Source organism: Falco peregrinus, chromosome 9 (assembly GCF_023634155.1).
Source record: "Falco peregrinus isolate bFalPer1 chromosome 9, bFalPer1.pri, whole genome shotgun sequence".
In the NCBI taxonomy this organism is placed as follows: Eukaryota; Metazoa; Chordata; class Aves; order Falconiformes; family Falconidae; genus Falco; species Falco peregrinus.
This window is the reverse complement of record NC_073729.1, coordinates 19,839,972-19,867,950: the sequence shown is the minus strand read 5'-3', so window position 1 is coordinate 19,867,950 and position 27,979 is coordinate 19,839,972. Positions and strand designations below refer to the sequence as shown.

The following is a 27,979-nucleotide window of genomic DNA, read 5'->3' as shown; positions in this document are numbered from 1 at the left end:
CATTTATTCCCACGTGGAGCCAATGCCAAGGGCACGAGCCCATTCCCAGGAGCCCAGCGGGCTGAGCCGTGCCTGGCAGAGCTGCTTCTTGCCAGCAGCACCATGGTGGTGCCCCAGCACCGCACCATCCTCCCCATCCCTGCTGCCCCTGCCCTGGGACAGTGGCAGGATGTGACCTGCCAGTACCCGGCAGCGGGGGCAGACAGCACGGCACAGGGGCTGCCTGTCTTTTTTAAATATTTTATTTTTGTAACAATGTCAGAATTAAAAATCTTCCATAAATAACAGCCCCTCACAGCAGCCCCTTCCCAGGGCGTTACAGGTAGAAAATGCCAGTCGTACAAAACGGATGCGTGGCCAGGGTGAAGGAGGGGGGAAGGCGCGTACCCCCCTCCTCCTCATGGCACAGGTGGGGTGGGGGGCATGGGACCCTCCCCGGGATCAGACCACAGGACTCATCATTATCATCATCATCATCATCACTATGAACACAATGTCGCAATGAGACCCAAAGCAGTAAGGGCACCCCGGCTTCCTCCCCGAGGCCACTGAGGTGAGGGGTGCTGCTGTGCACCCCAAGGAAGGGGGAGACCCCCCCGGCGGGCACCTGGGGCTGGTCCCTTGGGTGACCAGGGCTTGGGGTTCAGGCCACCAGAAGGGATGGGCAGTGGTCCCCAGGAGCAGCACAGCCCGCTGCCAGGCAGGGAAAAGGGGGGATGTGTGTGTGTCCCCCAGGGCGGCATGGGGAGGAGGTCGGTCCCTTACTGGTTTGCCCGGGCTGGGGGGGCCAGGGGCTGCCCCCCCGGGGTCAGGAGCTGCCCCGGATCCTCTCCATGTAGCTCCTGAGCTCCTCGGGGTCCCGCAGCCCCATGTCCTCACACACCCAGCGGATGTCGTCCTCGCTGGCCACCAGGATGGACTGGACATTGGGGGCGGGCAGGGGGGGCTCCTCGGGGACCCGGGCAGGCGCAAAGGTGACAAATTCCACCCGCTTCCTCCGGCCGCCCCCCAGCGTGCCCCCTTCCTTGCGGGGCAGGGGAGCCCCGGGTGTCGGGGTGCCAGGGGGGGGACCCCCTGCTTCAGAGCCAGGTGCAGGGCCCGGGGGCACCCCGCAGCAGCAGCGCCCGGCCTCAGTGCCCGCCTCGGGGGCCGGGGGCTCGGGCTGCCGGCGATCCAGCTGCCGGCTCAGCTCCTCCTGGTCGGTGCCCAGCCAGACCCAGTTGTGGGGCTGGGGGGCTGAGGGGGCCGTGCCGGCATCCGGCAGCTCCTTCTGCTGGTACCGCAGGACAAAGAAGATGCAGTTGACGAGGAAGATGAAGATGGCCAGGCAGAAGACAGCCAGCAGGACGTACATGCCAATCTCCAGGTCCGTCACCCGCTCGGGAGCCTTCACCATCTCATCCTCCTCCTCTTCCTCCCTGCCCGCGCGGTCGTGGCCGTAGCCTTCCTCCTCCTCCTCTGAGGAAGACCCCAGGCCCTGGAGCTTGGTGGAGGCAGGTCCCACCCCTGCGGGGTCCCTCTGCCGCGGCTCGCTGGCTGCTGTCACTGCCTCCCCCGACATGGCCCCCTCGGCCCGCGGGAAGGGCGAGCTGGGCCGGGGGTGGCCACCGCGGGGCCAGGGGCTACCGGGGGTAGGTGCACGCCGGCTGGCTCCCACCTCGAGCCAGGCGGTGCCGGTGGCCAGTGCGGCTGCCCGGTGCCGGCCCCGGCGGCAGGCGTCGGGGGGGATGCAGGCTGAGCTGCAGCAGAGACCCCCGCCCCGGCCCCTCGGCCACCACCCACGGGCGGGCGGCGGGGACACTGGGCGAGCCCCCCACGGTGGCCACGGCAGGGTCCAGCGAGGTCACGGTCAAGGCCATGTCCTGCCAGCCGTACAGCTCCAGAGGGGCCAGCGTGCGGTCAGAGAAGGACAGCCAGACGGACAGCGTCGCCTCCTGCCAGGGATGCCGGGTGGGATGGCACCGGGGTGGGGGGACAGGGCACCCTGGCACCCAGGATTAGCCCCCCACCCCTCTCACCTGCTTCGGGGCACGCAGGGTGACCGTCCCCTGGACGGTGGTGGTGACCACACTGGGGTGGCCTGGCTCTGCCCGCAGCATCAGGGACAGCCCCGACACCACCTGGGCGCGCAGCTCTGTCACCGTCACCTTCTCCTCCGACACCACCAGCATCTGCTCCCCCAGGATGGAGTCCGAGAGCGGGGAGCGGACCTGGGGGCATGGGGGGTACCTGCTGAGCACCCAGGCTTACCGCCGCTGTGCCCCCATCTTCTGCCACCCCCGCCCTGGTCCCCCAGCCCCTGCATCCCTCAGCTCCCCCTGGGACCCCCTCCAGCCTCCCATTTCCCTCCCTCCATCCCCAGAACCCCCTCCAGCCCCCCGTTTCCCTCCCTCCTCCCCCAGGAACCCCTCCACCACCCCATCTTCCTCCCTCCAGCCCCAGCACCCCCTCTAGCCTTCCGTCTCCCTCTTTCAACTGCCAGGACCCCTTCCACCACCCCATCTCCCTCCCTCCACTGCCAGCCCCCCCCTGCAGGCCCCCACCTCCCTCTGTCCACCCCCAGGACCCCCTCCAGCCCCCACAAAAGACAAGCCCCCAAGCCTACCTCCACAGAAGTGACCCCAGGCTCTCGGCCGACCACCACGGTGCCCCCCTCCAGTGAAGCCACGCGGGGGTCCTGCACCCGGGTCTGGCTGGCCACCAGGTGGGTGACATCCAGGAGCCAGTCAGGACCGGGCAGGTAAGTGAGGTGACGGCCACCATCGAGTGGGTGGGCCACAAAGTGCGCCAGGACCTTCACCGCCGTCCGCTGGTACTGGGGCCGGCAGCCCCGTGCCCGCCGCTCAGCCTCCTCCCCGGGCTCCTCTGCCTCTGCCGCGGCACTGCAGGTAGTGGGGACACCGGGACATCGGGATGTGCCACGAGTGCGTGGGGGCTCAGCGGGGCTGGAGTGCCCACCCCAAGCACCATGGAGCTCAGTGGGACAAGGGTGCATCTCACGGGTGCCATGGGGCTCAGTGGGGCAAGAGCACATGTCACAAGTTCCACAGGGCTCAGCGGGGTGGGGATGTACCCTCTAACACCCATGGGGCTCAGCACAGCAGGGCGTGGTGGCAGGGTCCCCCCCGGGTGCTGGGCTCACCTCTCGGGGCCACCAGGCAGGCGCCAGCCCCGCACTTGCTCCAGCGCGGTGTCGCCCAGCTGGACACGCAGGGGCAGCAGCGGTGCCCAGACGGTGAAGCGCAGCGAGGCATGCAAGCGCCGGGACCAGAAGTCCACCCGTGCCCCCCGTGCCCCCCGGCTCTCCTTGCCCCCCACGAACACCGTGTCACAGGCATCTGAGACCTGGTAGGGGGACACGCAGAGGGGCAGGGGGAGCGGGCAGTGCCTGGGCAGCGGAGGGGATGCTGGGGGGGCACTGGGAGCCCCACTCACCTGCAGCACCTGCTTGTCGGCCGACTCGCAGCCCGGGGGCTCGGTGAGCTCAGTCACGCCGCCGCCTGCCTCTACCGCCACCAGCTTCACCGGCACGGCACGGGGGACCCCCGTCAGTGGGGCTGTGTTCAGGATCTCCAGCTCCTGTGGGGCAGAGTGGGGCTGAGCACGTGGCCTCATGGGGTCAGGGGTGGGGGCCAGGGTAGGGGGCACCCACCTGTACCAGGGGGACGAGGGCACGGACATCCCGCTCCGACACCTGGATCTCCCACACTAGTTTGTCCTTCTGGGCCTCGGGGTCCTGGCCGGGGTACTCCACCTGCCAGGTGAGGGGCCGCGCCGGTGCCAGCCCCCCCGTCCCATTCTCCACCGCCAGGTCCAGGTACAGGAATGTGGAGGAGTCGGCCACCCTGTGCCACCACATGGGGGTCAGGGCTGCCCTGTGTCCTCCAGCTCCCCCACTGGGCCATACTGGGATGGAAGCGGTGCAATGCATACAGGTGCCCCTGCTGCGACTGGGCCATACTGGGATGGGAGAGGTGCAATGCACAGGTCCCCCTGCTCCAGCTGGGCCACACTGGCATGGAAGCGGTGCAATGCACAGGTGCCCCTGCTGCGACTGGGCCATACTGGGATGGGAGAGGTGCAATGCACAGGTCCCCCCCTGCTCCAGCTGGGCCACACTGGGATGGGGACTGCCATGCTGGTCCCCCTTGCTTGGACTGGGCACTACTGGGCTGCACTGAGTCCCCATGCAGAAGCCCCCTCCCATACTGGGGGTCCCTAGGAGCCAGGGTGCCATACCGCTCCCTACCTCCAGCTGCTGCGAGCATCCCCGCTCCGCCGGCATGTCACCACGGCCGTCGAGTGCTTGGGGCCCCGGCTGCGCTCCAGCTGGGCGGTCCAGGCAGCGGGGGCCCCAGGGCGGGCCGCCACCACCTGCAGCCCCTTCTTCGCCTTGATCCTACCAGCAGATCCCCATCACACGCCATCCCTCTCCTGGCACGTGCCACCCTCCGTGGGGGCCCCCAGCCCAACCCGGGGGTCTCACCGGAGCGTCAGCTGGTCAGCGGTGAAGTTGTGCCGAAGGGCGAGGGTGGCAGTGAAGCGCTGCCCTGGGCGCAGCGTGGCGTCAGGCACCCGCAGCAGCACCTTGTCGTCCAGCCGTACCTCCTGCCGCCGCGCCGGCTCAGCCGCCCGCAGCTCCAGCATGCCCAGGTACCGCGGTGCCTCCCCACCACGGCTCCGCTCCCGGCCCCCGCCGTGTCCGCACTCCCCCGGCCCCCACCACGCTGTAGTGGAGCTCGGCCGGCTCGGGGGGCTCGGGGCGCCCGGGGGGCTCAGCTGCCCGGCGGCGGCTGCGTAAGGTGGGGGATGCCGGGGAGAACCAGCGTGGGGGGATCTCCAGCTCCACCACACAGACGCCCAGGGGTGTCTGGAGAGGGCAGCAGAACCCTGGATCAGGGTGGGGGCCGAGCAGTGGGGACCCCCAGGGGGGTTCCAGCCTCGGTGGGTGGCACTGACCTGCAGGCGGCATGTCCCACGGGCCACCCGGCCACGGTGGTGTGCATGGAGGGTGACGCAGGGCAGGTCCCGCTCCCCCGGGTGGTCCCGCTCCCCAAGGTGGTCTCGCACCCAAGGGTGGTCCCGCTCCCCAGGGTGGTCCCGCTCCCCAGGCAGCCAGTCGGGACCTTGCAGGTGGAAGAGGACACGGGCAACAGGCTCGGCCGGGGACACGGCGCTCTCGAGGGGGACGGCACGGATGGCCCAGGCTGCCGAGCCATCCTTTCCCAGGGGGGTCTCGGCGGGCACCTCCTGCAAAGAGATGAGGCTGGTGGCGGGGGGCCATGCTGCCCCGGGGTGTGGGGGCAGCGGGGGCCGTGTTACCTGCCGGGTGCTGAAGGGCGGGTAGGTGGCCTGGACGAGGGGCTGCGCAGGGCCGTGCCGCAGCAGCAGGTAGCTCTCGGTGCGGGCGCGCAGTGAGGCGTTGGCGGGCAGGTCCCGGTCCGCCCGCTGCAGCCGGTAGTACTCGGGCACGCCGAGCACCTCCAGGGCTGCCGGCAGGTACACGGGCTCGGGGGGTTCCCCGTCACCCCTCGCTGCCAGGACAGGAGCTGTGTCACCGGCCTCGGGGGCCACGTGGTGTGCCACCCCTGGGGTGCCAAGCGGGGGTCTCCATGCCCACCCCCGTGGGTGGCTGGGGGAGACACGGCATCCCCAGGCACCCCAGCCCCCCGACAGGGTCACCCCAGCACCCCAGGGCTGAGCGGTGGGGGGCAGTGGGGATCCCCCCGGCCTGGCTGCACCCCGGTGCCCACCAGGCTGCCCAGCTGTGCCGGCGGCGTGGGCACCCGCTTCCCCGGTGGGTGCCAGGTCCCGCTGGGTGGGATCCAGGATCAGGGCAGCCAGATCACAGGGATCCCCGTGTGCACGGAACAGATCCCGCCGGGATATCCCGGCAGGGCTTACCCACTGGTCAGGGACAGATCCCACCCGATCTACAGCTCCCCGCGGGCATGGGAAGGAGCAGCTCCCCGGGCAGATCGCAGGGATCCAGTGAGCAGGGGGAGGACTGAGGCAGATCACGCGTTCCCGTGGGTCGGGGATCCCCTCGGACTGTAAGGATCCCGCGTGGATGGGGAGGAGATCCCCTCACAATCCCCCCGAGATCACAGCGGATCCCACGGTGCTTGGGGGATCCCCTCCTGATCTCGGGGGATCCCATGCGGTGGAGGGCGAGCGGCTCTTCTCCGGCTCGGAGAAGGTCCTGAGTGCGCGGGGGAGTGGATCCCCTCGGGATGGCAGGGGTGGAGGGGGAGCCGGGGGAGCGGATCCCCTCGGGATCGCGGGGACGGAGGGAACCGGGGGAGCGGATCCCCTCGGGATCGCGGGGACGGAGGGAGCAGCTCGCGGCGATCCCGAACGCAGGAATGGGGGGCAGGTCGCCTCGGACGGGGGACGCGTGCGGGCGTGGAGCCCGGCTCGGGTCTGCCGGCGGTGCCGGTGCCGGTGCCGGTGCCGGTGCGGCCGCACTCACCTGGGGCGCAGAGCAGGGCGGCGGCCAGCAGCGCCAGCCGGGGCCCCGGGGCCGGTGCGGGGGCCATGGCCGCGTCCGTGCGAGCGGCGGCCGCCGCTCCCGTCCCTCCGCCTCCGCGCCCAGACAATGGGGCCGGGGCGGGACCGGCACCGGCGCCGCCTCGTCCCGCCGGGTCCTAAACCCCGGCCCTGCCCGCCCCGCGCGGCGCCGGGCCCCGTTCCCGCCCCGCTCCCACAGCCGCCCCGGCCCCGGGCTGTGCCGCGCCGAGCGCCGCGCCCTGCCCTCCCGCTCCCCACTCCATCCCATCCCCATCCCCATCCCATCCCCATCCCTATCCTCTTTCTCATCCTCATTACCGTCCCCATCCCCATCCTCATCTCCACCCCACTCTCCATTCCCATCCCCATCTCCATCTCAATCCCCATCCCCGTCCGCATTCCCATCCCCATCTCCATCTCAATCCCCATCCACATCTCCATTCCCACCCTGCTCCCCATCCCCATCCCTGCTCCCTGGCTCACTCCCCGTCCTGTCCTACCCCCAATCCCCATCTCCATCCCACTCCCTATCCCACTCACCATCCTCATCCCCATCCCCATTTCCATCTCAGTCCCCATCCCCATCTCCATTCTGCTCCCCATCCCTATTCTCATCCCACTCCCCATCCTCACCCCGCTCTCCATTCCTGCTCCCCATCCCCATCCTCACTCCTATCCCACCCCCATCCCCATGCCCAGGCACAGCGCCGGACAGAACAGCCCACAGGGAGAGACACCCCAGCAGGGACTCTCAGCCCGGTTCATGCTCATCCTTCCCTGTCCCGTCCACATCACGGCAACTGGGGGGCACTGGGGACATGGGAGGTACTGCAGGGCAGACGTAGCCGGGGGCACGGCACGAGCGGGAGGCACGGCAGCCAGCACAGGGCAGCGGGGACGGCTGGGGGGCGATGGGGACAGATGGGGACGGATCCTGGCACGGATAAACCCCCTGTCCTACTCCGTGCTCAGCGCCGGCCTCAGCAAACAGAGAGATGGACATGTGTGGCACCACCCCTGCGCCCCAGAAATGAGCCCCCCACACCTGTCCACCCCGAGTGGGGTATGGGGGGCCAGGCAGCTCCCACGGGGAGCTCCCCCTGCTCCCGGTGCCCCTTCCCTGCGGGGAGAGCAGCTGAGCCAGGCTAGGATATAACCGTGTTTATTCAGAACCATATATCAAAACAGTTTAAAAAGCAGCTTAAAACCCAAGGACTGACAGCGCAGGGCCCGGCCGCCGGCCCCAAGGGAGCCCGGAGCAGGGAGCAGGTTCCCATCTGTGTGTCGAGCCGCTGCCGGAGCCGGCTGGCCGGGCACAACAGCCACTGGGCCAGGTGAGTGGGGACTGGGGTGCTCTTCTCCCTCCATAGTGGGCCTGGATTTGGGGCTGGGGGGGACACAGGGGGCTGCCGGGGCCACAGGAGGACCCCCTCGCCGGGGGAAGGCACTCTTGGCTTGTGTGAAGGCACCGTGGTGTGTGCACGGGGAGCACGTCCCCAGTATTGGGGTGCTGCACTGGGCGGGGGCGGGGTCCTGTGCCTGCAGTGGGATGGGGGGCTCCCAAGCTGGGGGGCTAATGGGAGCAGGGCCCCCAAGGAGAACTGGTGCAGCGGTGGGGGGCAGAGGAAGGGGCGCGGGGGTTCAGCAGGGAGGACGCATGCTTGGGGGCACAGAGCCAAGCCAACAGGCACGCTGGGGACAGCGCAGCAGGACAGGCTGTCCCCCAGGGCAGGGTTGGGGGAGCTCACTCCTCCCGGTTACGGGGACCCCCCCACTTCTGCCGCCGCCGCAACTCTTCCACCTTCCACTCCAGGCTGCGCACGGCAGCATCCAGCTGGGGGCTGGGGCTGGGGGGTCCCTCCAGGCACCCCAGAAGGGCATAGAGCACCCAGAGAGCCAGCAGCATCCCCGCCTGCACCGTGGGGCTCTCCGGGGAGGCCGCGACGTGGAGGAAGGCACCCAGGAAGCAGCAGAGCTTCACCCAGCGCAGCACGGGCCGCAGCAGCCGCAGCAGCCGTGACAGCACCCAGGAAGCCACCAGGGCAGTCAGCCCCCACAGCAGCACCCGCTGCACCTCGCTGGGGCCCAGCGCTGCCGCACGCACCAGCCTGTCCCCTGCGGGGGTAGCGGGTGTCACGGCAGCACGGCCACGACGGTGGCATCGGGGCTGGGTGCCAAACCCACCCCGGGGTTGGATTCCCCCCCCACAAGCCCGGTTGCCGCTCCCCCGGCCCCCCAACTCACCGCCGAGGCCGGAGGCGGCCAGCAGATCCCCCAGGATGGTGCCCAGCGTGGTCAGGGCCACCGAGATCCCCGAGGACACGACCCAGGCGGCGGCGGCAAGGCTCTGCCGGGAGAGACAGGGCTGAGGGAAGCGGTGTCGGCAGGGAAAAGGGTTGGCGGCAGGGGGATGGGACGCAGCCCCCCCGTGTCCCCACCGCCCAGGGCTGGGGGGGCAGCGGGGGAGGTTGCCGAGACCTCACCTCGGCCAGCAGCTGCAGGGGCTGGGGGCCCAGCCAGCCCTCCAGGCCCCCCCAGGCAGCTCGGCCCAGCCGTGACAGCAGGTCATCGGCGGCGGGGGGGGCCCGAAAACCAGCCTGCCCGTCCTCCAGCCGGTCCCCCCGTCCCCCCGCCGAGGAACGGGGCCCACAGCAGCGCGGCCAGCAGGGCCCGGCGCCCCGCGGCGCCCCCCATCTTGGCTCCTGCCTCTAACCCCGGGGTCTCTGTGGGGAGGGGGACAGCTGGTGGGAGCTGTGAGGGACCCCCGAGTCTCCACCGCTGGCCCCCCACCGTGCTGCAGCAGCGCTGGCAGCGTCACTATGGGCTGGAGGCAGCAGGGTGCCCCCGATGGGTTTTGGGGACCCCCAAGCGGGCAGAAAGGCCCCCCCAGCTGCCCCGGCCACCCTGCCGAGCTGGCCGGCTGCCCCGCTATCTTTAGGACAGGCGTCAGTGGGACATGGCGCCTACCCTGCCCAAGGGCACGGGCCTGCCCAGGGGGGTCCGGCACCCCCCCGCCCCAGTGGCAGCAGTGGGGTGCTGGGGGGGGTGCAGACATTGCTGCCTCCCCACACCCCCTGCCCCCCCTGCCCGCCACGTGCCCGGGCCCACAGCCAGCCTGCCCCACTGCCCCGGCCTGGGTGCCCCCCCCAGCACCCTGGCTCGTGGGACCCCCACCCCTCACACCCGTGGGGGGGCAGCGACCCCCCCGATGGGCCCCCTCCCGCCTCGGCCCCCGGAATGCCCCCACTGCTGGGATCCCCCAGTCCCCCCAGGATCGCCCCGATCCTCCCGGCTCCCCTACCCCCAGGGGTGCCCCCAGTCCCCCGTGGTCCCTCACCCCGTCTATACCTCCTGCCCCCAGGACCCCCACCGCCCCGATCCCCCAGCCCCAGGATTGCCTCAATCCCCCCAGGATTCCCCCCGGCTCCACCACCCCCGGAATCCGCTCACCCCCAGGATCGTCCCAATCTTCCTGGGATCCCCCCAGTCCCCCGGGGATCCCCCCAGCCCGTCTATTCCCCGTCCCCCCAGTATCCCCCCACCGCCAGGATCCCCTGATCCCCCCGGGATCCCCCCAGCCCGTCTATTCCCCGTCCCCCCGGTATCCCCCCACCGCCAGGATCCCCTGATCCCCCCGGGATCCCCCCAGCCCATCTATTCCCCGTCCCCGGGGATCTCCCTAATACCCTCCGGGATCCCCCCCAATAGCCCCCAGGATCCCCCGGTAGTCCTGGTCCCCCACCCCCGGGATCTCCCCCGCCGGGACCCCCCCCAGTCCCCTCGGGATCCCCCACGCCCTCTATCCCCCCTCCCCCGGGGATCCCCCCTCCCCCCGGGCTCCCCCCATCCCCAGGGAACCCCCCCGGCTCCCCCACCCCCAGGACCCCCCCACCCACGGAATCCCTCCCCCCCCCGCCTGGCCCTCCGGCTCCCCCGGCCCCGACACCCCCCCCACACACACCCCGCGGTCCCCCCCCCCCCCCGCCCCATCCACTACCCGGGCCCCCCGGAGGGGCAGCGCTCACCGCCACCGCGCGGGGGCGCTGGGGAGCCGGGCGGGCCGGAGCGCGCGAACAGAGCTGCCGCCCGCCCGCCGCCGCGGGGCACGCCGGGAGCTGTAGTCCCGAGCCTCCGCGCCCCAGTGCATGCCGGGACACGGTCGCTATGGTAACAGCCACCCCCCCTCCGGCGGCGGGGGGGTGGCTCCGCGGCGGCGCGCGGGGCATGCCGGGAGGCGCCGTTCCCCCGCGGGGAGGTGGGAGCGCTTCCGTTTCCGGTGGCGGCGGCGCCCGCGTGAGCTGTTGGATACGTCGCGGCGGCCGAGCGCGCCGCCCGGAACCGGAACAAGAACCGGAGGCGCGACCGGCACCGGAGTGGGCCGCAGTCGGAGAGAGCCGGGCGCCCGGCCTCCGCCATGGCCCTCATCTGCTCCAGTGAGTGCGGGGACAGCGGGGAAGGCCCCGAGGGGCGGGGGGGACGGTTACCGGGCCGGGGGGGGTTCCTGCACCGGGAGTTCCCCGGCGCCTGGCGGGCAGGCGGCGGCCGGCAGGACCCGCCAGGCCCCGGCGGTGCTGTAACCCCCGCTCCCTCCCGCCTTCCCCTCCGCAGTTTCCAACGAGGTGCCCGAGCACCCGTGCGTCTCCCCCGTCTCCAACCACGTCTACGAGCGGCGGCTGATCGAGAAGTACATCGCGGAGAACGGCACCGACCCCGTCAACAACCAGCCGCTTTCCGAGGAACAGCTCATCGACATCAAAGGTGGGGCGAGCGGTGCCGGGGGGACATTGTGCCGGTTCTCCTGGGCGAAGCACCGGGGGCTTTGCTGTGTCGGGAGATGCACGAGCTCTGGGTGCCCGTGGGTTTATTAACGTGGGTGATGGTGCAAGGTTAGGGCCAGAAGCAAAGGGTTGGGAGAGTAGTGGTGACGTGGGGCCAAGGACCTTGGGCAGCCACCGAACCTGGCCACTATGTCCAGTCTGGGGTGAGTTGTATGTCCCCAGTGGGGTGTTGGCACCCTGAGGAAGGATTTCCTGAGGGATCGGTCAGTGGTGCTCTCCCTGATAGCTGGGGGAGGCAAACCATCAGCATGCTGCAGCGGAAAAGCTGAGCTGCAGGGATCAGGTGGCCGCAGGGTGGAGAGATACGGGTGCAGCTGTCTGAAGGGACCAAATGTTGAGGACATGGTTGATGTGTTCATGTTGTCTTGTTGACAGTTGCCCACCCCATCCGGCCCAAGCCTCCTTCTGCCACCAGCATCCCAGCCATCCTGAAAGCCCTCCAGGATGAGTGGGTAAGTGCTGGATCATGTCTGGAACGGAGCTGAGCACCTGCAGCTGCCCGCACCAGGGCTAATGCGTTTCCCTGCCTTGCCTGACTCTGCCTTATCCTGCTAGGATGCTGTCATGCTGCACAGCTTCACCCTCCGCCAGCAGCTGCAGACGACGCGCCAGGAACTGTCCCACGCGCTCTACCAGCACGATGCCGCTTGCCGTGTCATTGCTCGGCTCACCAAGGAGGTCACAGCCGCCAGAGAAGGTGACATGGGGTGATGTGGGGGCTGTGGGCTTCAGGGAGGAGGAGCTGTGGAGGGGAGAGCAGCGTGTGGCCCGGTAGCACATGGTCGTGGTAGCATTCACTGCGCTGGACACAGTCTCCTTTCCCTTTCAAGCGCCTGTTAAACTCACAGCCTTTTTCTGCCTCTGCAGCTTTGGCGACTCTGAAACCACAGGCCGGCCTCATCGTGCCCCAGGCGGTGCCATCCGCCCAGCCGAATGTGGCGGTGAGTCCCTGCTGCCTATCTTGGCACTTTTCCCTTTGGTTCCCTGCTGCCAGTCTCAGTTTGTTTTCCCTGTGTTCCTCCTCTGGATGTCACCAGCTCCCTCCTCTGTCCTGTGCAGGGAGCTGGGGAGTCCATGGATCTGGGAGAGCTTGCGGGCATGACCCCCGAGATCATCCAGAAGGTAAGGGGTCTTCCACTTGCACTGCTACGGCCTTCAGCAGCAGCTCTTCTCCAGCCTCCCACCGCGGGAGCCCCGGTCAGTCTGTGACCACCCTTCTCTTGTTTTGCAGCTTCAAGACAAGGCTACAGTGCTGACCACGGAGCGTAAGAAGGTAAGCAGCCCCGTTCTGCTCTGAAGATGCCACAGCAGCCAGAACATGCTGTGCCCCAAGAGACCAATGTTTATCTCCACACCGCTTTCCTTTTGCAGAGAGGAAAGACAGTTCCAGAGGAGCTGGTGAAGCCGGAGGAACTCAGCAAGTACCGGCAGGTCGCCTCGCATGTGGTGAGTGCCGTGATGGGGGGGAGCAGGGGGGCTCAAAAACTCCCCCACGTAGCTGGGCACCTGGGCCTCTGCTGTGCCGCTTTGCAGCATCAATACAGCAGCAGACAGATCTGCTGCTGGGCATTGTGGGGAGAGGGTTGGGACTCTCCGTGCTGCAGCCAGCAAGGACCTGTGCTGTGTTAGATGTGGCACAGGCTCCTGCTGTCAGAGTAAAACACTCCGGGCTCCCTCAAGGGCTTCTCAGTTCCCTTTGGCGACATTTTCTTGTGGCATTAATCTGGCATCCTATCTCCTCCAGGGGCTGCACAGTGCCAGCATCCCAGGGATCCTTGCCTTAGACCTCTGTCCTTCCGATACCAACAAGATCCTCACCGGTAAGCAGCCGCCTCTGCTGTGGGACTGTGGTGTCCACTAAAAGCCTGTGGCTGCCTGGAACCAGGTCCCTTTCTCTGCTTTGTGGGGGATAGAGCTGGGGTGAGGGGCATGAGGGATTCTCTTGCCTCATGGCAAAGCTTCTCAGGAGGGTGGTCCCCAGGAAAGATGGGCTTGGACTTGGCTGGCTGTAGACTCCCGTTTCTCACCGCTCCCTGCTTTGTTTTCCAGGTGGGGCTGATAAAAATGTCATCGTCTTTGACAAGAGCTCGGAGCAGATTTTGGCAACACTCAAGGGGCACTCCAAGAAGGTTACCAGTGTTGTCTTCCACCCGTCTCAGGTGTGCTCAGACCCACATTCAGCCTCTTCCCTTGCAGCCAGGCTGCCCTGTCGGGCTTTCCAGGCCCTTTTCTGGTGCTTGGTTCTGCGGGTGTCTCCACCTCCTGCAGACTGGTGACGGGCTGGTTCTTGCCTGGAGGGAGCTCTCTTCAACGGAGAGGTGAAGGTCTTTTGATGTTAACTTTCCTGCCTCGTCCCTGTCTAGGACTTGGTGTTCTCAGCTTCTCCTGATGCTACTATCCGGATCTGGTCTGTGCCCAACGCCTCGTGTGTGCAGGTTGTTCGTGCCCATGAGGGCTCTGTGACGGGGCTGAGCCTCCACGCGACAGGCGACTACCTCCTCAGCTCTTCTGATGACCAGGTGAGACCCAGACCTGGGCCACAGACCCCGACCCTGCTTCTCAGCTCTGTACTCAATGCGCCGTTCCTGTCTTCCAGTACTGGGCTTTTTCTGATATCCAGACAGGACGTGTCCTCACCAAGGTGACAGATGAGAGCTCTGGCTGTGGTAAGGCTTATAGCTTGACTATTCCCACCCCTGGGGGCTGTTGCAAGCCTGTGGGAAGGAATTTTCCCCTGGGCTCCTGGATTTCACAAGAACTCATCTGGGGGGGACCCTGGTAACAAAGAAAGTCTCCCCAACTCTCTGAATCTCTCCCTGTGCCTCTGCAGCTCTCACTTGTGCCCAGTTCCACCCGGACGGGCTCATTTTTGGAACAGGGACGATGGACTCTCAGATCAAGATCTGGGATCTGAAGGTAGGGCTGGCCCTGAGCGTGTGGAGGGGGACAGGGAAAGGTAGGGCTGGCCCTGAGCGTGTGGAGGGGGACAGGGAGTGTGTCTGCTGGAGTGGGACTTTGGGGAACCTCTTCTGAGGTTTTCTCCAAAAATACAAAGCTTCAGCTCAAGAGTGTCCACTTCTGGCATCGTAGCTGGTGGTGGGGGCTGTCTTGTGATGAGAAGGTGTTTGCTGTGTCCCCAGGAGAATCCGTGAGGAACAGGAGGGTTTGCAGGCAGCTCTGCTGCAGGTTGAGTCTGTGCTGGATGCAGGGGCCTCGCTCAGTCCCGCAGCTGTGAAATTTGTCAGTGCCAGCCACGCGTTGGCGACGCGCTGGAGTTCCAGTGCAGGGGTGGCCCTGGCTGTCGGCAGGTCCGCAGAGCATGTGGAAGCGGCGCAGACGCCGTTCACCCACCTGCATTTTAACTCTGAAGCAGGCTGATACCAGCTGCCTGCCTGGCCAGCTGTGGTTGCCAGGATCTGCTCTCCTGGCTGTGAGGGTGCTGCTGTTCCCTGCCTGTCTCTAACTGCCGTATCCCCAGGAACGCACCAATGTGGCCAACTTTCCGGGGCACTCGGGCCCCATCACCAGCATCGCCTTCTCTGAGAACGGCTACTACCTGGCCACGGCAGCGGACGACTCCTCTGTCAAGCTCTGGGACTTGCGTAAGCTCAAGAACTTCAAGACGTTGCAGCTGGACAATAACTTTGAGGTGTGTGACCATCCCCTTTTCCCCTGCAATGGGCCTGGCCGGCCAGGCTGGCAGCTCCCCTTGGTGCCCACCATCTCAGACCTGCTTCTGACTATGCTCCTCTGCTCTGGGGGAGCCTGACACAGAGGTGCTGCCCCCTGCCAGCACCCCAAGGGGCCATTTGCAGCTTCCTGGGCCGGATCTGAAGACCTGAAGTGCCGTTTCACTTCTCTTCCACAGGTGAAGTCTCTCATCTTTGACCAGAGCGGCACCTACCTGGCCCTGGGCGGGACGGATGTCCAGATTTACATCTGCAAGCAGTGGACAGAAATCCTCCACTTCACAGGTGAGGAGTTGCGGCTGCAAGAGGGCTGAGGCAGGTGGGGAGGTGGTTCCTGGGTCCGCAGCACGAGCTGTGGGGTGCAAAGCACTACCCACCCTATGCAGCAAGACCCTCCCACAGCTGCCCAGCCCCCGGCTCTTGGCCTCCTCAGCATGGGCAGGTGTGGGGATGGCCGGGCTCTGCCCGTGCCACCTGCAGCAGAGAGGAGGCAGGGGCCAGCTCCGCTCGGTGCCGTAACCACGGGCTCTCTTCCCTCCCCAGAGCACAGTGGCCTCACCACAGGAGTGGCTTTCGGCCACCACGCCAAGTTCATTGCCTCGACGGGCATGGACCGGAGCCTGAAGTTCTATAGCCTGTAGCCCCAGACGTGGGGCCAGGGTCTTGCTGCCGTGCTGGGAGTTGGGGTGGGAGGGCGGGAGGGTGTATCGGGGCTGGGGGGAGGCAGGCCAGTTCATTACTTCTCCAGGCTCCCCTGCTGTAGCTGTTGGCAGAGGGGAAGTTAGATGTCGCCTTCCCCGTGCTTCATGGATTTGTTGTTTTAGTTTTCTTTTTTTCCAGTTTTGTGTGTGTCTTTTCCTGACTTTAGATTCTGTGGTTGTAACTGATGCAACAAAAAGGTCCAGCCCTGGTGCTGGTGGATGTTTGTGGCCGGGATTGTGGTGGGGATGTGTGGAGGGAGGGAGGGCGGGAGGACTGTGCAGGTTTTGTAAGCAGTTATCTAGTTTCATTACGGAAATAAAGAACTATTCACCGTAGCCGTGTGTGCCAGCCCCTCCTGTCCCAGGGGTAAGGAAGGCTCCTGTGAAGGGCTGGGGTATAGCAGAGAGGAGAGCAGGCCTGACAGAGCCGGCAGAAGCACTGGGAGGGACAGGGGCCCCTCCTCTTGCCTCCCATCCCCCAGAGACAAACTGCCACTGCAGCCTGCGGCTTGAGCTGTGCTATGCACTGGTTTATTTTTCCAGCTTGCCCCAGAGATGTCAGGCAGCGTCTGGCTGGAGGCAGGAGCTGCACAGGAGGAAGAGGAGGAGGAGGAGAGTGAGTTATAGCTGGGATGAAGGAGCAGTTCGGGGAGTGAAGGGTGCTCACCCAGTGCCTTTGGGCTCAGCCTGGCCGCAGCTTGGGGACCTTTGGAAAGATGATGCGTCCCTGGGAGGTGACTATGCCCATGGCTTCAGCTGTCCTGTCCCCCAGAGACCGACGCGCTCCTGGGAGGGACACAGGGGGTCAGTGTGGAAAGCTGGGGCAGGCAGAGGTGGCCCCCCACGGCCAGCTGCTGAGGCCGGAGCTGGCAGCACCCAGACTTACGTGAGGGCACCCCCAGCTGGCAGGAGGGCCGGCAGGGCTCGGGCTGTGCCAGGTGGCACACGGAAGCACTGCAGGAGATGTACACCTGGAAGCCACGGGTGGGCCAGCATCAGCACCTGATGGTGCTGGGGGTCCCAGAGAAGGGGAAGGAACCTGACCCTCCAGCCCCAAGCAGTGTGGGTTCCTGCTGCCATTACAGACCGTGGTCTGGGAGCAGAGTAGCACAGGGCAGCGGTGCTGTGCCAGCACCACGGGCAGCCGGGGGGGAGGCTGGTCAGGAAAAGTGCCAGAGAGGGGGTTTTGGGGGGGTTTGCCGACACTGGGGACCTCCAAAGTCCATGGCCAGTCCCCTGGGTGCTACCCCAGGGCATGCCTGCTCCCCTCACCTCTCCCTCCAGCACCGCCATGGAGGGTGGCTCCACAAAGGTGAAGGTGGAGATGACAAAGCGCTGGTAGTGGCTGGGGAAGGGCAGCTGCGGTGAGGCCGGTCCCACAGGCACAAGCTGGGTCCTGTAGTTGTCACCTGTGAAGGGGCACCTGGGCAGAAGATAGAGACCCGTGGTTGGTGTGGGTGACCCCTCCTGTCTCCATCCTCCTGTCCTGCTCTGCTCACCCGTCCACGAGGATGGGCCACTGGGGCTCGGCTGTGGCGTCGGTGCTGGGGGATGCCCAGCAATGGTGCAGGACCAGCACCAGGTTAGGGTCCGTCTTCTGCAGGAGGCGAACCTCCACGTAGATGGGGTCCCGGAGCACCCTCACCAGGGGGTAGTCTCCATCGGGGTGGTAGGAGCTGTAGCTTTCGTCTGCGGGAAGGATGAGAGGCTGAGCAGGCTGAGGGGGGTGGGCACGGGGGGGCACAGGTGGGCTGCTCACCAGTGGCAATGCGCAGCTGGAGCCCGAGCGGCCCCAGCATGGCCAGGGGGGTGGAGGTGGGGGGCACGGCCACCTCCATGCGGAGCGGCAGGAGGTCACTGGCATTGTAGATGCAGCGAGCTTGGAGGCTGTGGGGAGCAGAGCAGACCTGGATGCCCCCCATGCCCTCCAGCCCCCAGCCCAAGGAGGAGGGGGCATCTGCTGCAGGGGTCCCTGGCCCAGCACCAAGCACTGGCAGGAGCAAGGATGGGGGGAGCTGCTCCGGGGGTGCTGCAGGCAGAGGGGGAGCAGAACAGGCTTTGTTGAGGGGGGGGTCCCAGCTCTCTGCCCAGCTTTGCCCACCCTCCCCTTACATGTAGGTGCTGTCCCGTGTGATGGAGCCGCGGGGAGACCCCTGGACATCAATGGTGGAGATCAGCTGGTTCTCATAGATTAGCCGGTCCTCAATCACCTGGGGTGGACATGCACACAGGGTCGGGGTCCCCACCTGCGCTCTCAGTGGCTGGGGAGGGTGTCTCAGGAAGGGGAGGGATGTCACATTCCCACCTGGACAGTGGTGCCACACTGTGTGACAGGGAAGTGGAACATCACGAAGGTGTCTGTCACCCTGATGGGCTCGCAGCCGGCCTGGGTGCTGGCGAGGCGTACGCTGTCCAGGTTGTAGGGCTGGGTGGCCAGGCCCCGCGGCACCACCAGGACGAAGTGTCCATCCAGCAGGCACTGCACGGTGGCTGCAGCACGGGGGAGTGACTCCATCAGCCTGAGCCGTGGGGACCTGCAACCCCTCTCTCCACCCCAGCAGGTGCTGGCCAAGGCGCTCAGTGATGGGGTGTCCCCAGGGACCCCCCCAGCAGCCTACCTGTGTTGCCGTAATAGCAGGGTGCGATGCGGTCCATGTCGTCATAGCAGCAGCCCGCCTGCAGGCATGCCTCCCGGCCCTGCAGGGCCACACACGGCATCCTCCCTGCAGTCACCTGGCACTGCTCCCGTGTCAGCTGGGTGCCTGGGCCGGCAGAGGGGGTACACTGCCCTGAGCCGCCCACCAAAGCAGCCCCCTGCCAAAGCATCCTCCTGCCCGCCCCGAGCATCCCCTCCTGGCTGTGACCTGTGGCTCCAGGGAGGCGGGGGACCTAGCCCCAGCAGCACACCTCCATCCCACCACACCGGCTTACCTGCCCCTGCCGAGGGGTAGAAGAGAGCTGTGGACTGCAGCAGACCGGACTGGGATTGAAGCCCAGGACCTAACAAGCCAGGCTGGGGTTGGGGCTGCAGCCCTGGGTGCACCAAGCCCAGCTGGGGCTGCGCCTGAAGCCCAGGGCGCACCAAACCCGGTCGGGACAGCAGTCCCGGGCGCGCTGGACCCGGTCGTGCCTGGCCTGGAGGTACCAGCCCAGCCTGGCTCTGGAGCCCAGGGTGGAGGAGACCAGTTTGGGATTGGGTCTGAAGTCTGGGATGAGCTAAGCCTGGCCGGCTTTGGGGTTGAGCTCCCAGGCGTACAAAGCCTGCTTGGGTCTGAGCACCAGCATGTGTTAAGCCAGACTGGACACCAGGGTGCACCAGCCCCGGCTGGTTTGGGGGCATAAGCCCCGGACGAAGAAGACCTGGTTGGGGCCAGGCTCCAGAATGCACCATCCCTGGCTGGTTTTGGTTCTGAAGCCTTCGGTGCAGGAGCCCTGGTTGAGTCTGAGCCCCAGGGTGCACCAGCCCCAGCTGGTTTTGGTTCTGAAGACCTGGACGAAGGAGCCCTGGTTGAGTCTGAGCCCCAGGGTGCACCAGCCCCGGCTGGTTTTGGTTCTGAAGACCTGGACGAAGGAGCCCTGGTTGAGTCTGAGCTCCGGGGTGCACCAGCCCCGGCTGGTTTTGGTTCTGAAGACCTGGACGAAGGAGCCCTGGTTGAGTCTGAGCTCCGGGGTGCACCAGCCCAGGCTGGTTTTGGGTCTGAAGCCCCGGGTGCAGGAGCCCTGGCTGGTGCTGAGCCCCAGGGTGCAGGAGCCCTGGCTGGGCTGGGGGCTGCACACCCGTGCGTGTTAAGCCCTGCTGGGGCTGGGAGCCAGGGCGAGCCATGCTGGGCTGGGACTGCACCCCCGGGCGCGCCAGCACCGGCTGGGTCCGAGCCACAGGGTGAACCTGCTCTGAGTGGGCTTGGGGAGAGAGCTGCGGTCCTGGGAGGGCAAGGGCAGACTGGGACACATGGTGCAGGAGGCCAGGCTGTGACAGCGGGACGAGGATGTCAGCCTGGGTCTGGTGGACACTGTTGCCCCGACCGGTCTGGTGCTTGGTGTGCCCGTTGCCATCCATGAGGTTCTCGTAGTCACCCGGCTGCGGGCATGTCATGTTGACTTCGTAGGAGGCGGCCAGGACCCCGCTGAGCAGCGTCTCCTCCAGCTGCACCCTCAGGATGTAGTGATCCTCCTGCGGCAGAGTGGGAGGGACAGTCACCCCCTGCCCATCGGTGCCAGGGCGGGGGAAAACCACAAGTGGGACAGCACCCTCACCTTCACCAGGACGTGGCAGCCCTCATAGCCGGAGGAGAAGATGACAGCACCGTCCGCCCCAGCATTGAGCCAGTGGAGGCAGATGGAGCAGTTGGCCACGTCAAAGCGAGTGCCAAACTCGTCTGAGGGGACACCGCAGGGGGGTGAGGGGGCACAATCAGGTGCCACGATGCTCCCCAGGGAGGCAGGTGCACAGAAACCCTCCCCGTGCCAAAAGCTCATTTGAGCCGTTGGGTTCACCCCACCAGGGCACCAGCACCCTGGGGTTTGGGGGAAACCCCGGGGTGCACCCATGAGCCAGGGAGGGGGCTTGCACCCGCCTGCCCCCCACTTACCCATGACCTTGAAGCGGACGGTGCGGCCGCGGGTGGGGTACGCCAGCAGCTGCATGCCGTGGTCCCCACAGTCGTAGCGGTACCGCAGGAGCGAGAAGGTGGCTCCAAGCCCCGGGGGCAGGAGGAGCAGCAGGAGAAGGAAGGAGCAGCTCTGTCCCATGGCGGGGGCGGTGAGCGAGGCCGGAGCGCCAGGCTCTCCGTGGGTTGGCGCTGGGGCTGTGGGTTTATAGCCAGCCCTCTGGGACGCGGTGGGGGACATCAGATGACCGGTGCCTCCTGCCCCGTGGCGGGGGTACGAGCTCTGCCCAGGGCTCCTCGCTCCCGTGCCACCAGCGACCTCACTGCCCTGGCCCCACGGTCACCTCCCGCGGCCGTGCCAGGGTGACCGGGAAGGAACCGAGAGCTGTTCAAAGAAACAGTTTGTCCCACCGCAGGAGAAACTATCTGTGCAGATGGGGAGTGGGGACAGCACCAGTCAGGATGACACGCCGGACTGAGCCATCTGGGTGGGAGAAGGGGGCTAGTGTGTGCCCACCTCCCTGCTTGCCACGCAGCCTTGGCGTTTGCCGCAAGCCGGTGGGGAAAGCGGTGGCATCTGGCTCCCTGATGGACACGTTGCTGCCAGGGCAGCCATGGGGCCGGCAGCCTGCGGAGGGAGCGGGGCAGCACGGCAGCACAGCCTCGGTGAGGTCTGGGGGCCAGGGAATGGGACAGGTGTCCCCACATCACCCCCCCAGTGGCTGCACGCCCCGGCTCTGCCTCCCTGGCAGAGCCACAGGGGAACCAAAAGTCCTTCCAAGAACAATTTGTCCCACGGAGGCGAGGAGTCGGAGCAGCTACTCCTGCAGTGGAGAATCGAGACTGCTGCCCCGAGCGTGGTGTGGGGCCAGGGGTCCCCAGGCCACCCCTACCCAGCCATCACTTTGCTCCGGGGTGCTCCCTGGCACCCCTCTCCTGCCTGCCTGGCTGCTGCCCTCACCCTAGAGCAAGTGTGGCTGTGATGCTGCCAGCTGTGCCATGGGGGTCCCAAGCCCCCCGGTGCTCATCCCAGAGGTCCCCACAAGACGGCAAGTGGGGAGCCAGAGCTGAGATTTGCCAGGACCCCAGGACGGGGAGGACATTGGTCCCCTTGGGTGGCTGCTGAGCTCTTTGTGGAGTCCCTCTGCCTCCCTCTTCAGATGTTTCCCTTCTGGGTCTTATCATTATTGGAAATTAAACTGAGTCACCACCCCTGCTGCCCCTCCCCCCCTTGCCAGTGTGACGGTCACGCCCAGCTCCCAAACCCTGCCCCAGCATGTGCCAGGCATCCGTGCGCCCAGACACCCATTTGCCATCCTCCATCCCAGTTAAAGCTGCCAGCCTCCATGTTTTGGGGATTTACAACCCTCCTGCCTCCGAGGAGCCGCTGTCCTTGGCATTCCCAGGGAAAAACCCACCCCCAGCTCGGTGCAGGGACGGGGACTGCATCAGCTCCCACCGGCTCACGGCACAGAACCCCGGCTCACGGCGACAGGGTGTGCACAGCCAAGAGTTTAGCCATAGCCCCCCCTAAAAACCTTCAAAAACCCCCTCAAAAAGCAGTATCAGCCACAGAGAGCCCTGCATGACCCCCTGAGCCATGGATGTGCCTATAGATGTACCTTATAGACACACTGGGGTGCTCCCACACGCTGCCGCCAGGACGTGGTGCCCCCAGCCCTGAGCACAGGCAGGACCAGGCAGCGCTGTCGGGCAGGGTGGACTTTATTGAGTGGGGCAACAAGGCTGAGGGCAGCCCCCGGCAACCCCCTTTCTCCTCCCACCTTCCCCGCAGCCATCACAGCTTCATGGTGGCAGCAGGGCCCAGGTGGACCTCCAAGAACTGGACAATCTCCTGCCACGAGTGCTCCTGAGCCTTGGCGTGGGGCTGGGCTTCGCCCCCCCACACTACTGGCCGGGGAGCGCCCCGCAGGCTGGACACACTGCAGAGGGGCGAGCCGGGGGGCTCGATCAAGTGGCCAGCCCCAGGGTAGGAGAGGAGGCGGCAGCTCTCTGGTGGCATCCGTGCCATGGCCAGCTGGGCGAAGAGCTTGCTGTTCATGCTGCGGTCAGCCTCCCCCACCACGAAGAGGACCTTCCCCCGGACCCTCTCGACCGGGATGGCCGAGGCGCTGTGTGCGGGGTCCCGGGGGTCAGAGAAGATGGCAGAGTTGTCCAGGGCCCCCATCTCGGCGAAGATGATGCGCTCGGCGTAGTAGGGGATAGGGGGGATGCGGAGGTCCTTGTAGACCAGTGGGTTGCCGTGAAGGAAGGCTGTGCCGTTGATCCACACCGTGGCCACTACCTGTGGCAGGAAGGTGGCCATGGCCAGGGCCACCTCTGCTCCTTTGGAGACGCCGACAACACCCAGGCCAGGGCCTCGCACCTGCAGGGAGGGCGAAATGGAGCCAGCTGGCAGCACCACTTGCTGGGACATCACTGGGATGTCCCCAGTCACCAGGACATCCCTGGTCGCTGGGGCGTCCCTGGTCACCAGGACACCTTGCTTATCAGGATGTCCCTGCTCACCAGGACATCCCACTCACCAGGATGTCCCCAGGACACACCTGCTCATGTGGTGCCACTCACCACGCTGCAGGGCTCACCTTGGGGTGCCGGAGGAGCAGCTCAGCTGCCTCCTCAAAATACTCCAGGTCAAGCTGGGCCAGGGTGCGGGGCAGGTCATCATAGGCAAAGAAGGCCAGCGCCAGCACGGCGAAGCCCCGGCTGGCCAGCAGCCCTGCGCGGAACTCAATGAGGCCACCTGCACCCCCAAAAAGGTCGATCACCCCCGGGAAAGGTCCCGGTCCTGTGGGAAGCCAGAGAGATCATCACCGCTGAGAGCAGCGGAGCCACCGGTGCCACCCCACCCCCCCGGGGTCCCACCTGGCTGGGCAGCTCAGGGGTCCCCACACCCCCCTGCTCACCAGGTGGCAAGAAGAGGGCTCCACGGACCCTGCCCTCCCGGATGGGCACCCGCTGCGTGCCAGGACCCACGTACCACCGCTCGGCCTCACAGGAAGCCAGCGCCTGGTCCTGGGGCACAGGGAGCAGGTGGAGGCCATCGAAGACCTCCAGGCGGACGGCGAAGGGGCTACCAGCCACATCCCGCTTGATGAGCCGTCGGAAGAGGGTGTCGGGCTGCAGGAACCAGAAGAGCCCCATGGGCCAGAGGCCGGAGTAGCTGCCACCCAGAGCGGCATGGCGCCCTGGGTCCACCTCGCCCGCCCCATCGGCGTGGAAGAAGGCACGCGCCTGGAAGCACTCGCCCTGCTCATCCGTCAGCGATGCCCGCAGGGTGACCAGCTGTGAGGGGGACAGTCCCCGCACCAGCACCCGCACCGGCCGATCGGCCAGCGAGGATTGCGGTGTCACCGTTACCTCCACCATGGTGCACCTGGGGATGGAGATGAGCATCACACCCGGGCCACGGGGTCACCTCGCCCAGGGAGGGGGCCACCATGGGCTGGCAGTAGGGGACTGTCCCAAGGGATTCTAACGCGGCGCCACAGGACTTGGCTATCACACGTTGCGCTTTGTAGCCCAACCAGTCCCACTAGCATCTCTCCTTCCGTGGTGTGTGTCCCCCCCCCGCCCCCAACACACATCACCACACCCAGCACCAGCAGCCCCCCAAACTTGCCCAGCAGCAGCAACACCCACAAAGACACCCCTTCAGCACCCACCGTCCCCTTGCCCCACACTCCTCCTCCTCCGCATCCCAGGGCCAGGCAGGCAGGGGCTACGGCCCCCCGGTCCCGTGCAGACACCACGTTCCCTGCACGCAGAGAGGCAGGCAGGCCGTGGCAGCTGACGGTGGGCCCAGCACAATGCTGGCCCCAGCCCAAGGAGGAGGTGCCTAGCTCACCCACGTACGCCCTGCCAGGAGAGCAGCCCCCCCTCAAAGCCTCGGGTGCCTGCAAGCCCCAAAGCCACGCGGGTGGGCTCCAAGGCCCCTCTTACCGGGCTGGGGCAAAGGCTGGGCTGGTGCTGCGGCGCTGGGGAGGGCGTGGGTGGGAGAGACAGGGCTCCAGGCTGCCTCGGCAATCATTAACCTCATTAACGCAGAGAGCAGCGAGTGCAGAACCCTCCTGCCCGATGACCCCGGCCACGCTGGCAGCCACCCCACAGCTCCTGCCAGGCCCTCTGCCCCCCTCCATAGGGGCTGCCACCCCCCACCCCAACTCCTACTCAGTGGGTGAAACGGGAAGCGCTGCACCGCCCCACTGGAATCCCCTGTGACGCTCCCAGCCCACGATTAACCCACCCCTCTGCTATGCTCTGCCTCGGGGGGGCGCAAGGCCAGCTCCCCCCACAGCCACTGCTCATCCTGGAGCTGCCAGCTTGTCCCCAGCCCAGGATGAAGCTCCTGGGCCCGGGGACCACCCTGCCAACCCACACCAGGGCCCCCCAGTGCAAGCAAGGGCTTATTGCTCCCCACAGCCTCATGTTTGGGGGCCACCCTTGGCCCCCCACCCCGCTGGGTTGGCTCACAGCAGGCTGGACACAGAAAAGGGCATTCATAAAACAAGAAAAACCAAGGTGAAGAGATCTGTGTGGGTTTCCCACCCCAAGCGCCTGCCTTCCAGCTGCCTCCCCACCATCTCCCAGCCCCGCTCAAACCCACCCTGCGGCACCCCAGCACCTCCAGAGAAGGCCGACAGGAGGTTGTGCTGCACCATGCAGCAGAGATGTGCCCCCTCCCTTCGTTACAGGCTCCAGGGCTCATTCACAGGGGGGAAGAGACCTCTCTTCGAGGAAGGAAATCCTCAGGGGCTATGGCACTCTGCAGTCCCAGGAAGGCTGAGGGAGATCTGCCTCAGCAGAGGGAAGGCCCCAAGCTGGAGCCATCAGCCCCTCCAAGCCATTGGAGACAAGCCCGAGTCAGTTCCTAGTCATCTTTATAAAGAAAAAGCAGATCTGGGCAGGTGAAGCAGTTCTCCTTCCAGCCCGTGGCCATCAGCAACACAACTTCCCAAGGCAGCGGGGATCCAGCAGCTGGTTCCTGTGGGTCACGGCACTGCGTACACCACCCCAGCTCTGTCCTGCGGTCTGTCCAACATCGAGGGCCTGGGCAGTGATTCCTGCCCACCGAGCCGAGGAAGCACGCCTGGAGAGGTGCAGGACACACAGAAACCCCGGCTGCCCAGGCACTGTAGTGCCCCATCTCCTGTCTCACTCCTTGGCTGCTTTGCGCTGCACAGGTGTCTTCTGGAGCAGGGCCAGCGTGTCCCTCTTCTCCACCCGCCGCAGCTGCTTCTTCTTTGCTCGCTTGAGCTTCAGTGGGTTCCGGATCTGGGGGGGGGGGGGGGGGGGGGAGAGGGGGCTTTCAGGCACTGGGGAGGCAGGCGGGACAGGCACAGCAGAGCTCCCTGCCTCCCACCCCTGCGGCACGGTCCCAGCCAGAGCCCAGCCCCTCCACAGAGCTGCAGGATGGGATCTTCTCCCTCCCACTGCTGAAGCAGCAGACGTAGCAAGGATCAAAGTGTGTACACAAAGCCATCTGGCAACTGATCAGATTTATCCTAAAACTCCTCCCTGGAAACATCTCCCAGTTGCCCCAGATCTCATGTCAGAGGCGACAGGCAATACCACATTCTCACTATCACCGTGTGGCTGTGCAGTTCCTCACTGCACCCTCCACGAGCTCCCAGGTCTCTTCCAGATGGAAAAGCCACAACCTCAAAGCACTGTATGCCTGGATCCACATCAGTGCCATGTTTCCGTCGCTCTATCACCCCATGTGCCGACCATCCCCGGGGCAGCCTCAGTTCTGGTTTTCTCAGGCTTGGAAAGGAAGCTGTCCCTCCCAGCCCACCCTGCAGGACACCGGTTGCCTGCTCGGCAGAGACACCCTCCAGCTGAAGCTGGCTTTAGTTGGATCTCCCCAGTCCTCCCAGTGCTGCTCACAGCATCCTTGAAAGGAGGAGCCAGGGAGAAGAGCTGGAGCAAACTGGAGGCCAGTACCCAGGGTCTGGAGGCTGCTGGGTCTGCTGGGCCACCACAGTGCCCTCCGCTAGGAACGGGGCCCTGACTCACCACTTGGACAATCTCCGCCTTCCGCTCGTTTTCCAAGCGCCGCTTCAGGTTCTCCTCCCGCCGCCGCTTCTTCTCCTGTGAAAGCAGCATCAAAACATTCCCTGCAGGTCCCTCCCTCCCTCCCTCTGGCCTTAAACCCAAACCAGCTGATGCCCGACACCGGTCAGGGAGCTGCATGGCTATGGCAGCACAAGCAGCACCTGCCCAAGCACGAAATCTGCTGCACAAAGCCAAACCCGCAGCGCTTTTCTCCCCAGCACAAGGCTCAAACTGACCGACTGGGTTATTCCAAGTCAGTGACTTGCAGCACGTGACCGTCGCAGCCTGGATTTGGCACGATGACAAGGAATTCACTGTCCCAACTGCCCAGGGGAAGGGCAGCCGTGTGGTTTGTGCTCAGCCCACAGGGCTCTGCCACAATAATGCCATGGGCCAAGAAGCCCAGGGATGTGGGCAGAGACACACGGCTGTGTATGGAGAGAGGCCAAAAAGTCTCTGCTCACGGCCTAGCTCCACAATGTGGCCCTGAGCTCGCCCTAGCAAAGGGAGCGGGTTAGCTCCAGCCGAGGGCTGGGATAGCAGAGTCCCTGGCTCCCCGGCAAACCCGCCCCATGGAGGGCCAGTGCTGCACGCTCACTGCCCCTGGAGACAGCAGGCACAGAGGGGCTGGGTGATGCTGCCTGCAGGGGTCCTGAGCCCCAGGCCCAGCTCCCAAGCCCTGTTACCTCACGCTCTCTCTGCTTCCCCTCCTGCAGCTGCCGTGCCAGGTCCCGGACAAGCTTCCTCTCCTGCCGCTCCTTCATCTTCCGTGCCCAGGAGGTGCGAAGGGCCTTGTCCTGGATCATGTGTGAGAACCTGGGCAGGCAGATGGGCCAGGTCAGCAGCTGGAGGAGGGAAAACTGCACCCCCCATGGCTCACAGACCCCCTGCCCACTCAAGGTCCTCTCCGGAAACTCCTCGGGCCAGAACTCTGTGAAACTCCCCCAGCTCAGAGCCTCCTGCAGCAGCCTCGCCCCTCGATATCCCATCCAAACCTTCCCCTCGGCTCAGGACTCCCCAAAACAGCCCAGTCCCCGCCGGGTCCTTCCGCAGTCCCGCTACGAACCACCCCCGTTGCCCCAACCAAAGCAGCCCTACCTGGGCCAACCCACCCCCCAAACGGCCCTGTCCCCCCAAAACACCCGCAGAGCTTCCCCCGAGCTCAAGAACCCCCATACACCCCTGTTCCCACCAGAGACCACCCCAAAGCGTCTCCCCCCGCCCCGAGGCCTGAGCCCCCCACCCTGTGCCCACCTCTTTTTGCCGGGGTCCTTCCACACCCGCCCCGACTTGGGTCTGCCCCGCGGGATGGCCGCCACCGCTGCCTCCTTCCGTTTCTTGGAGGCTTTCCGACGCCGCCGGGCCGGGGCTAGGGCCGGGACTGCCTCACTGGGCTCCTCGGGGCCGGGGGCCGGGCCCGGGGCCGTCCCGCACCTCCCCACCATTCTACACGCTGCCCCCTCCGCGGCGGCGCCCGGTGATGACGGCAGAGACGCGCCGCCGCCATACGCATGCCCAGCAGGAAAGCCACGCTGAGCCCGCGGCCGCCATGTTAG

General features: G+C 66.3%; 6 protein-coding genes across 9 annotated transcripts; 1 reads left to right on the top strand and 5 right to left on the bottom strand.

The window, feature by feature from the left end:
* Window positions 1-226: 226 nt before the first annotated feature.
* TMEM132A (transmembrane protein 132A) lies at window positions 227-6,707 on the bottom strand. Its single transcript, XM_055813341.1, is given in 13 exon segments — window positions 227-1,726; window positions 1,728-1,934; window positions 2,019-2,210; window positions 2,606-2,882; window positions 3,143-3,345; window positions 3,436-3,579; window positions 3,653-3,845; window positions 4,250-4,399; window positions 4,487-4,722; window positions 4,724-4,870; window positions 4,960-5,250; window positions 5,323-5,534; window positions 6,473-6,707. Coding segments are annotated over 13 exon segments (3,237 nt in total). The 5' UTR covers window positions 6,540-6,707; the 3' UTR covers window positions 227-808.
* Window positions 6,708-7,656: 949 nt separating this feature from the next.
* Window positions 7,657-10,926, bottom strand: TMEM109 (transmembrane protein 109). Its single transcript, XM_055814193.1, has 4 exons — window positions 10,735-10,926; window positions 8,994-9,212; window positions 8,755-8,857; window positions 7,657-8,625 (listed from the first exon to the last, which is right to left on the bottom strand). Exons 1-4 carry the CDS (start codon window positions 10,924-10,926, stop codon window positions 8,255-8,257), a joined length of 885 nt encoding a protein of 294 aa, XP_055670168.1. The 3' UTR covers window positions 7,657-8,254.
* On the top strand, window positions 10,761-16,074 carry PRPF19 (pre-mRNA processing factor 19). Its single transcript, XM_055813380.1, has 16 exons — window positions 10,761-10,943; window positions 11,119-11,268; window positions 11,724-11,800; window positions 11,904-12,045; window positions 12,216-12,289; window positions 12,408-12,470; window positions 12,580-12,621; window positions 12,720-12,794; window positions 13,093-13,168; window positions 13,398-13,507; window positions 13,712-13,867; window positions 13,945-14,014; window positions 14,179-14,264; window positions 14,827-14,997; window positions 15,217-15,322; window positions 15,581-16,074. Exons 1-16 carry the CDS (start codon window positions 10,925-10,927, stop codon window positions 15,676-15,678), a joined length of 1,515 nt encoding a protein of 504 aa, XP_055669355.1. The 5' UTR covers window positions 10,761-10,924; the 3' UTR covers window positions 15,679-16,074.
* Window positions 16,075-16,212: 138 nt separating this feature from the next.
* Window positions 16,213-20,487, bottom strand: ZP1 (zona pellucida glycoprotein 1). Its single transcript, XM_005243379.3, has 11 exons — window positions 20,328-20,487; window positions 19,993-20,114; window positions 18,662-19,909; window positions 18,357-18,492; window positions 18,044-18,228; window positions 17,851-17,948; window positions 17,498-17,625; window positions 17,238-17,427; window positions 17,011-17,161; window positions 16,625-16,709; window positions 16,213-16,524 (listed from the first exon to the last, which is right to left on the bottom strand). The coding sequence occupies exons 1-11, from the start codon at window positions 20,485-20,487 to the stop codon at window positions 16,421-16,423; spliced, it is 2,607 nt and encodes an 868-aa protein (XP_005243436.2). The 3' UTR covers window positions 16,213-16,420.
* A 1,565-nt stretch (window positions 20,488-22,052) lies between these two features.
* LOC101924136 (acyl-coenzyme A amino acid N-acyltransferase 1-like) lies at window positions 22,053-25,096 on the bottom strand. 4 transcript variants are annotated; one of them, XM_027795260.2, is made up of 4 exons: window positions 24,973-25,096; window positions 23,273-23,742; window positions 22,952-23,154; window positions 22,053-22,731 (listed from the first exon to the last, which is right to left on the bottom strand). In XM_027795260.2, the coding sequence occupies exons 2-4, from the start codon at window positions 23,733-23,735 to the stop codon at window positions 22,144-22,146; spliced, it is 1,254 nt and encodes a 417-aa protein (XP_027651061.1). In that variant the 5' UTR covers window positions 23,736-23,742; window positions 24,973-25,096; the 3' UTR covers window positions 22,053-22,143. The 4 variants fall into 4 exon arrangements, with proteins under 4 accessions (XP_027651061.1, XP_027651060.2, XP_027651063.1 ...); XM_027795259.2 differs by lacking the exon at window positions 24,973-25,096 and adding an exon at window positions 24,309-24,444; XM_027795262.2 differs by lacking the exon at window positions 24,973-25,096 and adding an exon at window positions 24,214-24,302.
* A 133-nt stretch (window positions 25,097-25,229) lies between these two features.
* On the bottom strand, window positions 25,230-27,901 carry CCDC86 (coiled-coil domain containing 86). Its single transcript, XM_055813416.1, has 4 exons — window positions 27,678-27,901; window positions 27,110-27,239; window positions 26,385-26,459; window positions 25,230-25,640 (listed from the first exon to the last, which is right to left on the bottom strand). The coding sequence occupies exons 1-4, from the start codon at window positions 27,866-27,868 to the stop codon at window positions 25,521-25,523; spliced, it is 516 nt and encodes a 171-aa protein (XP_055669391.1). The 5' UTR covers window positions 27,869-27,901; the 3' UTR covers window positions 25,230-25,520.
* Window positions 27,902-27,979: the final 78 nt, after the last annotated feature.

Coding starts and splice junctions, on each gene's coding strand:
- PRPF19 (XM_055813380.1), top strand. Junction 13,508..13,711: donor TTGTCTTCCACCCGTCTCAG/GTGTGCTCAGAC, acceptor GTCCCTGTCTAG/GACTTGGTGTTCTCAGCTTC. Junction 14,998..15,216: donor AGCTGGACAATAACTTTGAG/GTGTGTGACCAT, acceptor TCTCTTCCACAG/GTGAAGTCTCTCATCTTTGA.
- TMEM109 (XM_055814193.1), bottom strand. CDS start 10,926: ATGGCGGAGGCCGGGCGCCCGGCTCTCTCCGACTGCGGCCCACTCCGG. Junction 9,213..10,734: donor GGAACGGCGCCTCCCGGCAT/GCCCCGCGCGCC, acceptor GGTTAGAGGCAG/GAGCCAAGATGGGGGGCGCC. Junction 8,858..8,993: donor CCCTGCAGCTGCTGGCCGAG/GTGAGGTCTCGG, acceptor CTCTCCCGGCAG/AGCCTTGCCGCCGCCGCCTG.
- ZP1 (XM_005243379.3), bottom strand. CDS start 20,487: ATGGGACAGAGCTGCTCCTTCCTTCTCCTGCTGCTCCTCCTGCCCCCG. Junction 17,949..18,043: donor AGTGTGGCACCACTGTCCAG/GTGGGAATGTGA, acceptor TGTCCACCCCAG/GTGATTGAGGACCGGCTAAT. Junction 16,525..16,624: donor CCAGCTGGGGGTGCCCTCAC/GTAAGTCTGGGT, acceptor TGTCCCTCCCAG/GAGCGCGTCGGTCTCTGGGG.
- LOC101924136 (XM_027795260.2), bottom strand. CDS start 23,735: ATGGTGGAGGTAACGGTGACACCGCAATCCTCGCTGGCCGATCGGCCG. Junction 23,155..23,272: donor AGCCCTCTTCTTGCCACCTG/GTGAGCAGGGGG, acceptor GGCTTCCCACAG/GACCGGGACCTTTCCCGGGG. Junction 22,732..22,951: donor TGCTCCTCCGGCACCCCAAG/GTGAGCCCTGCA, acceptor CCCTCCCTGCAG/GTGCGAGGCCCTGGCCTGGG.
- CCDC86 (XM_055813416.1), bottom strand. CDS start 27,868: ATGGTGGGGAGGTGCGGGACGGCCCCGGGCCCGGCCCCCGGCCCCGAG. Junction 27,240..27,677: donor AAGGACCCCGGCAAAAAGAG/GTGGGCACAGGG, acceptor CTGCCTGCCCAG/GTTCTCACACATGATCCAGG. Junction 25,641..26,384: donor AGGCGGAGATTGTCCAAGTG/GTGAGTCAGGGC, acceptor CCCCCCCCCCAG/ATCCGGAACCCACTGAAGCT.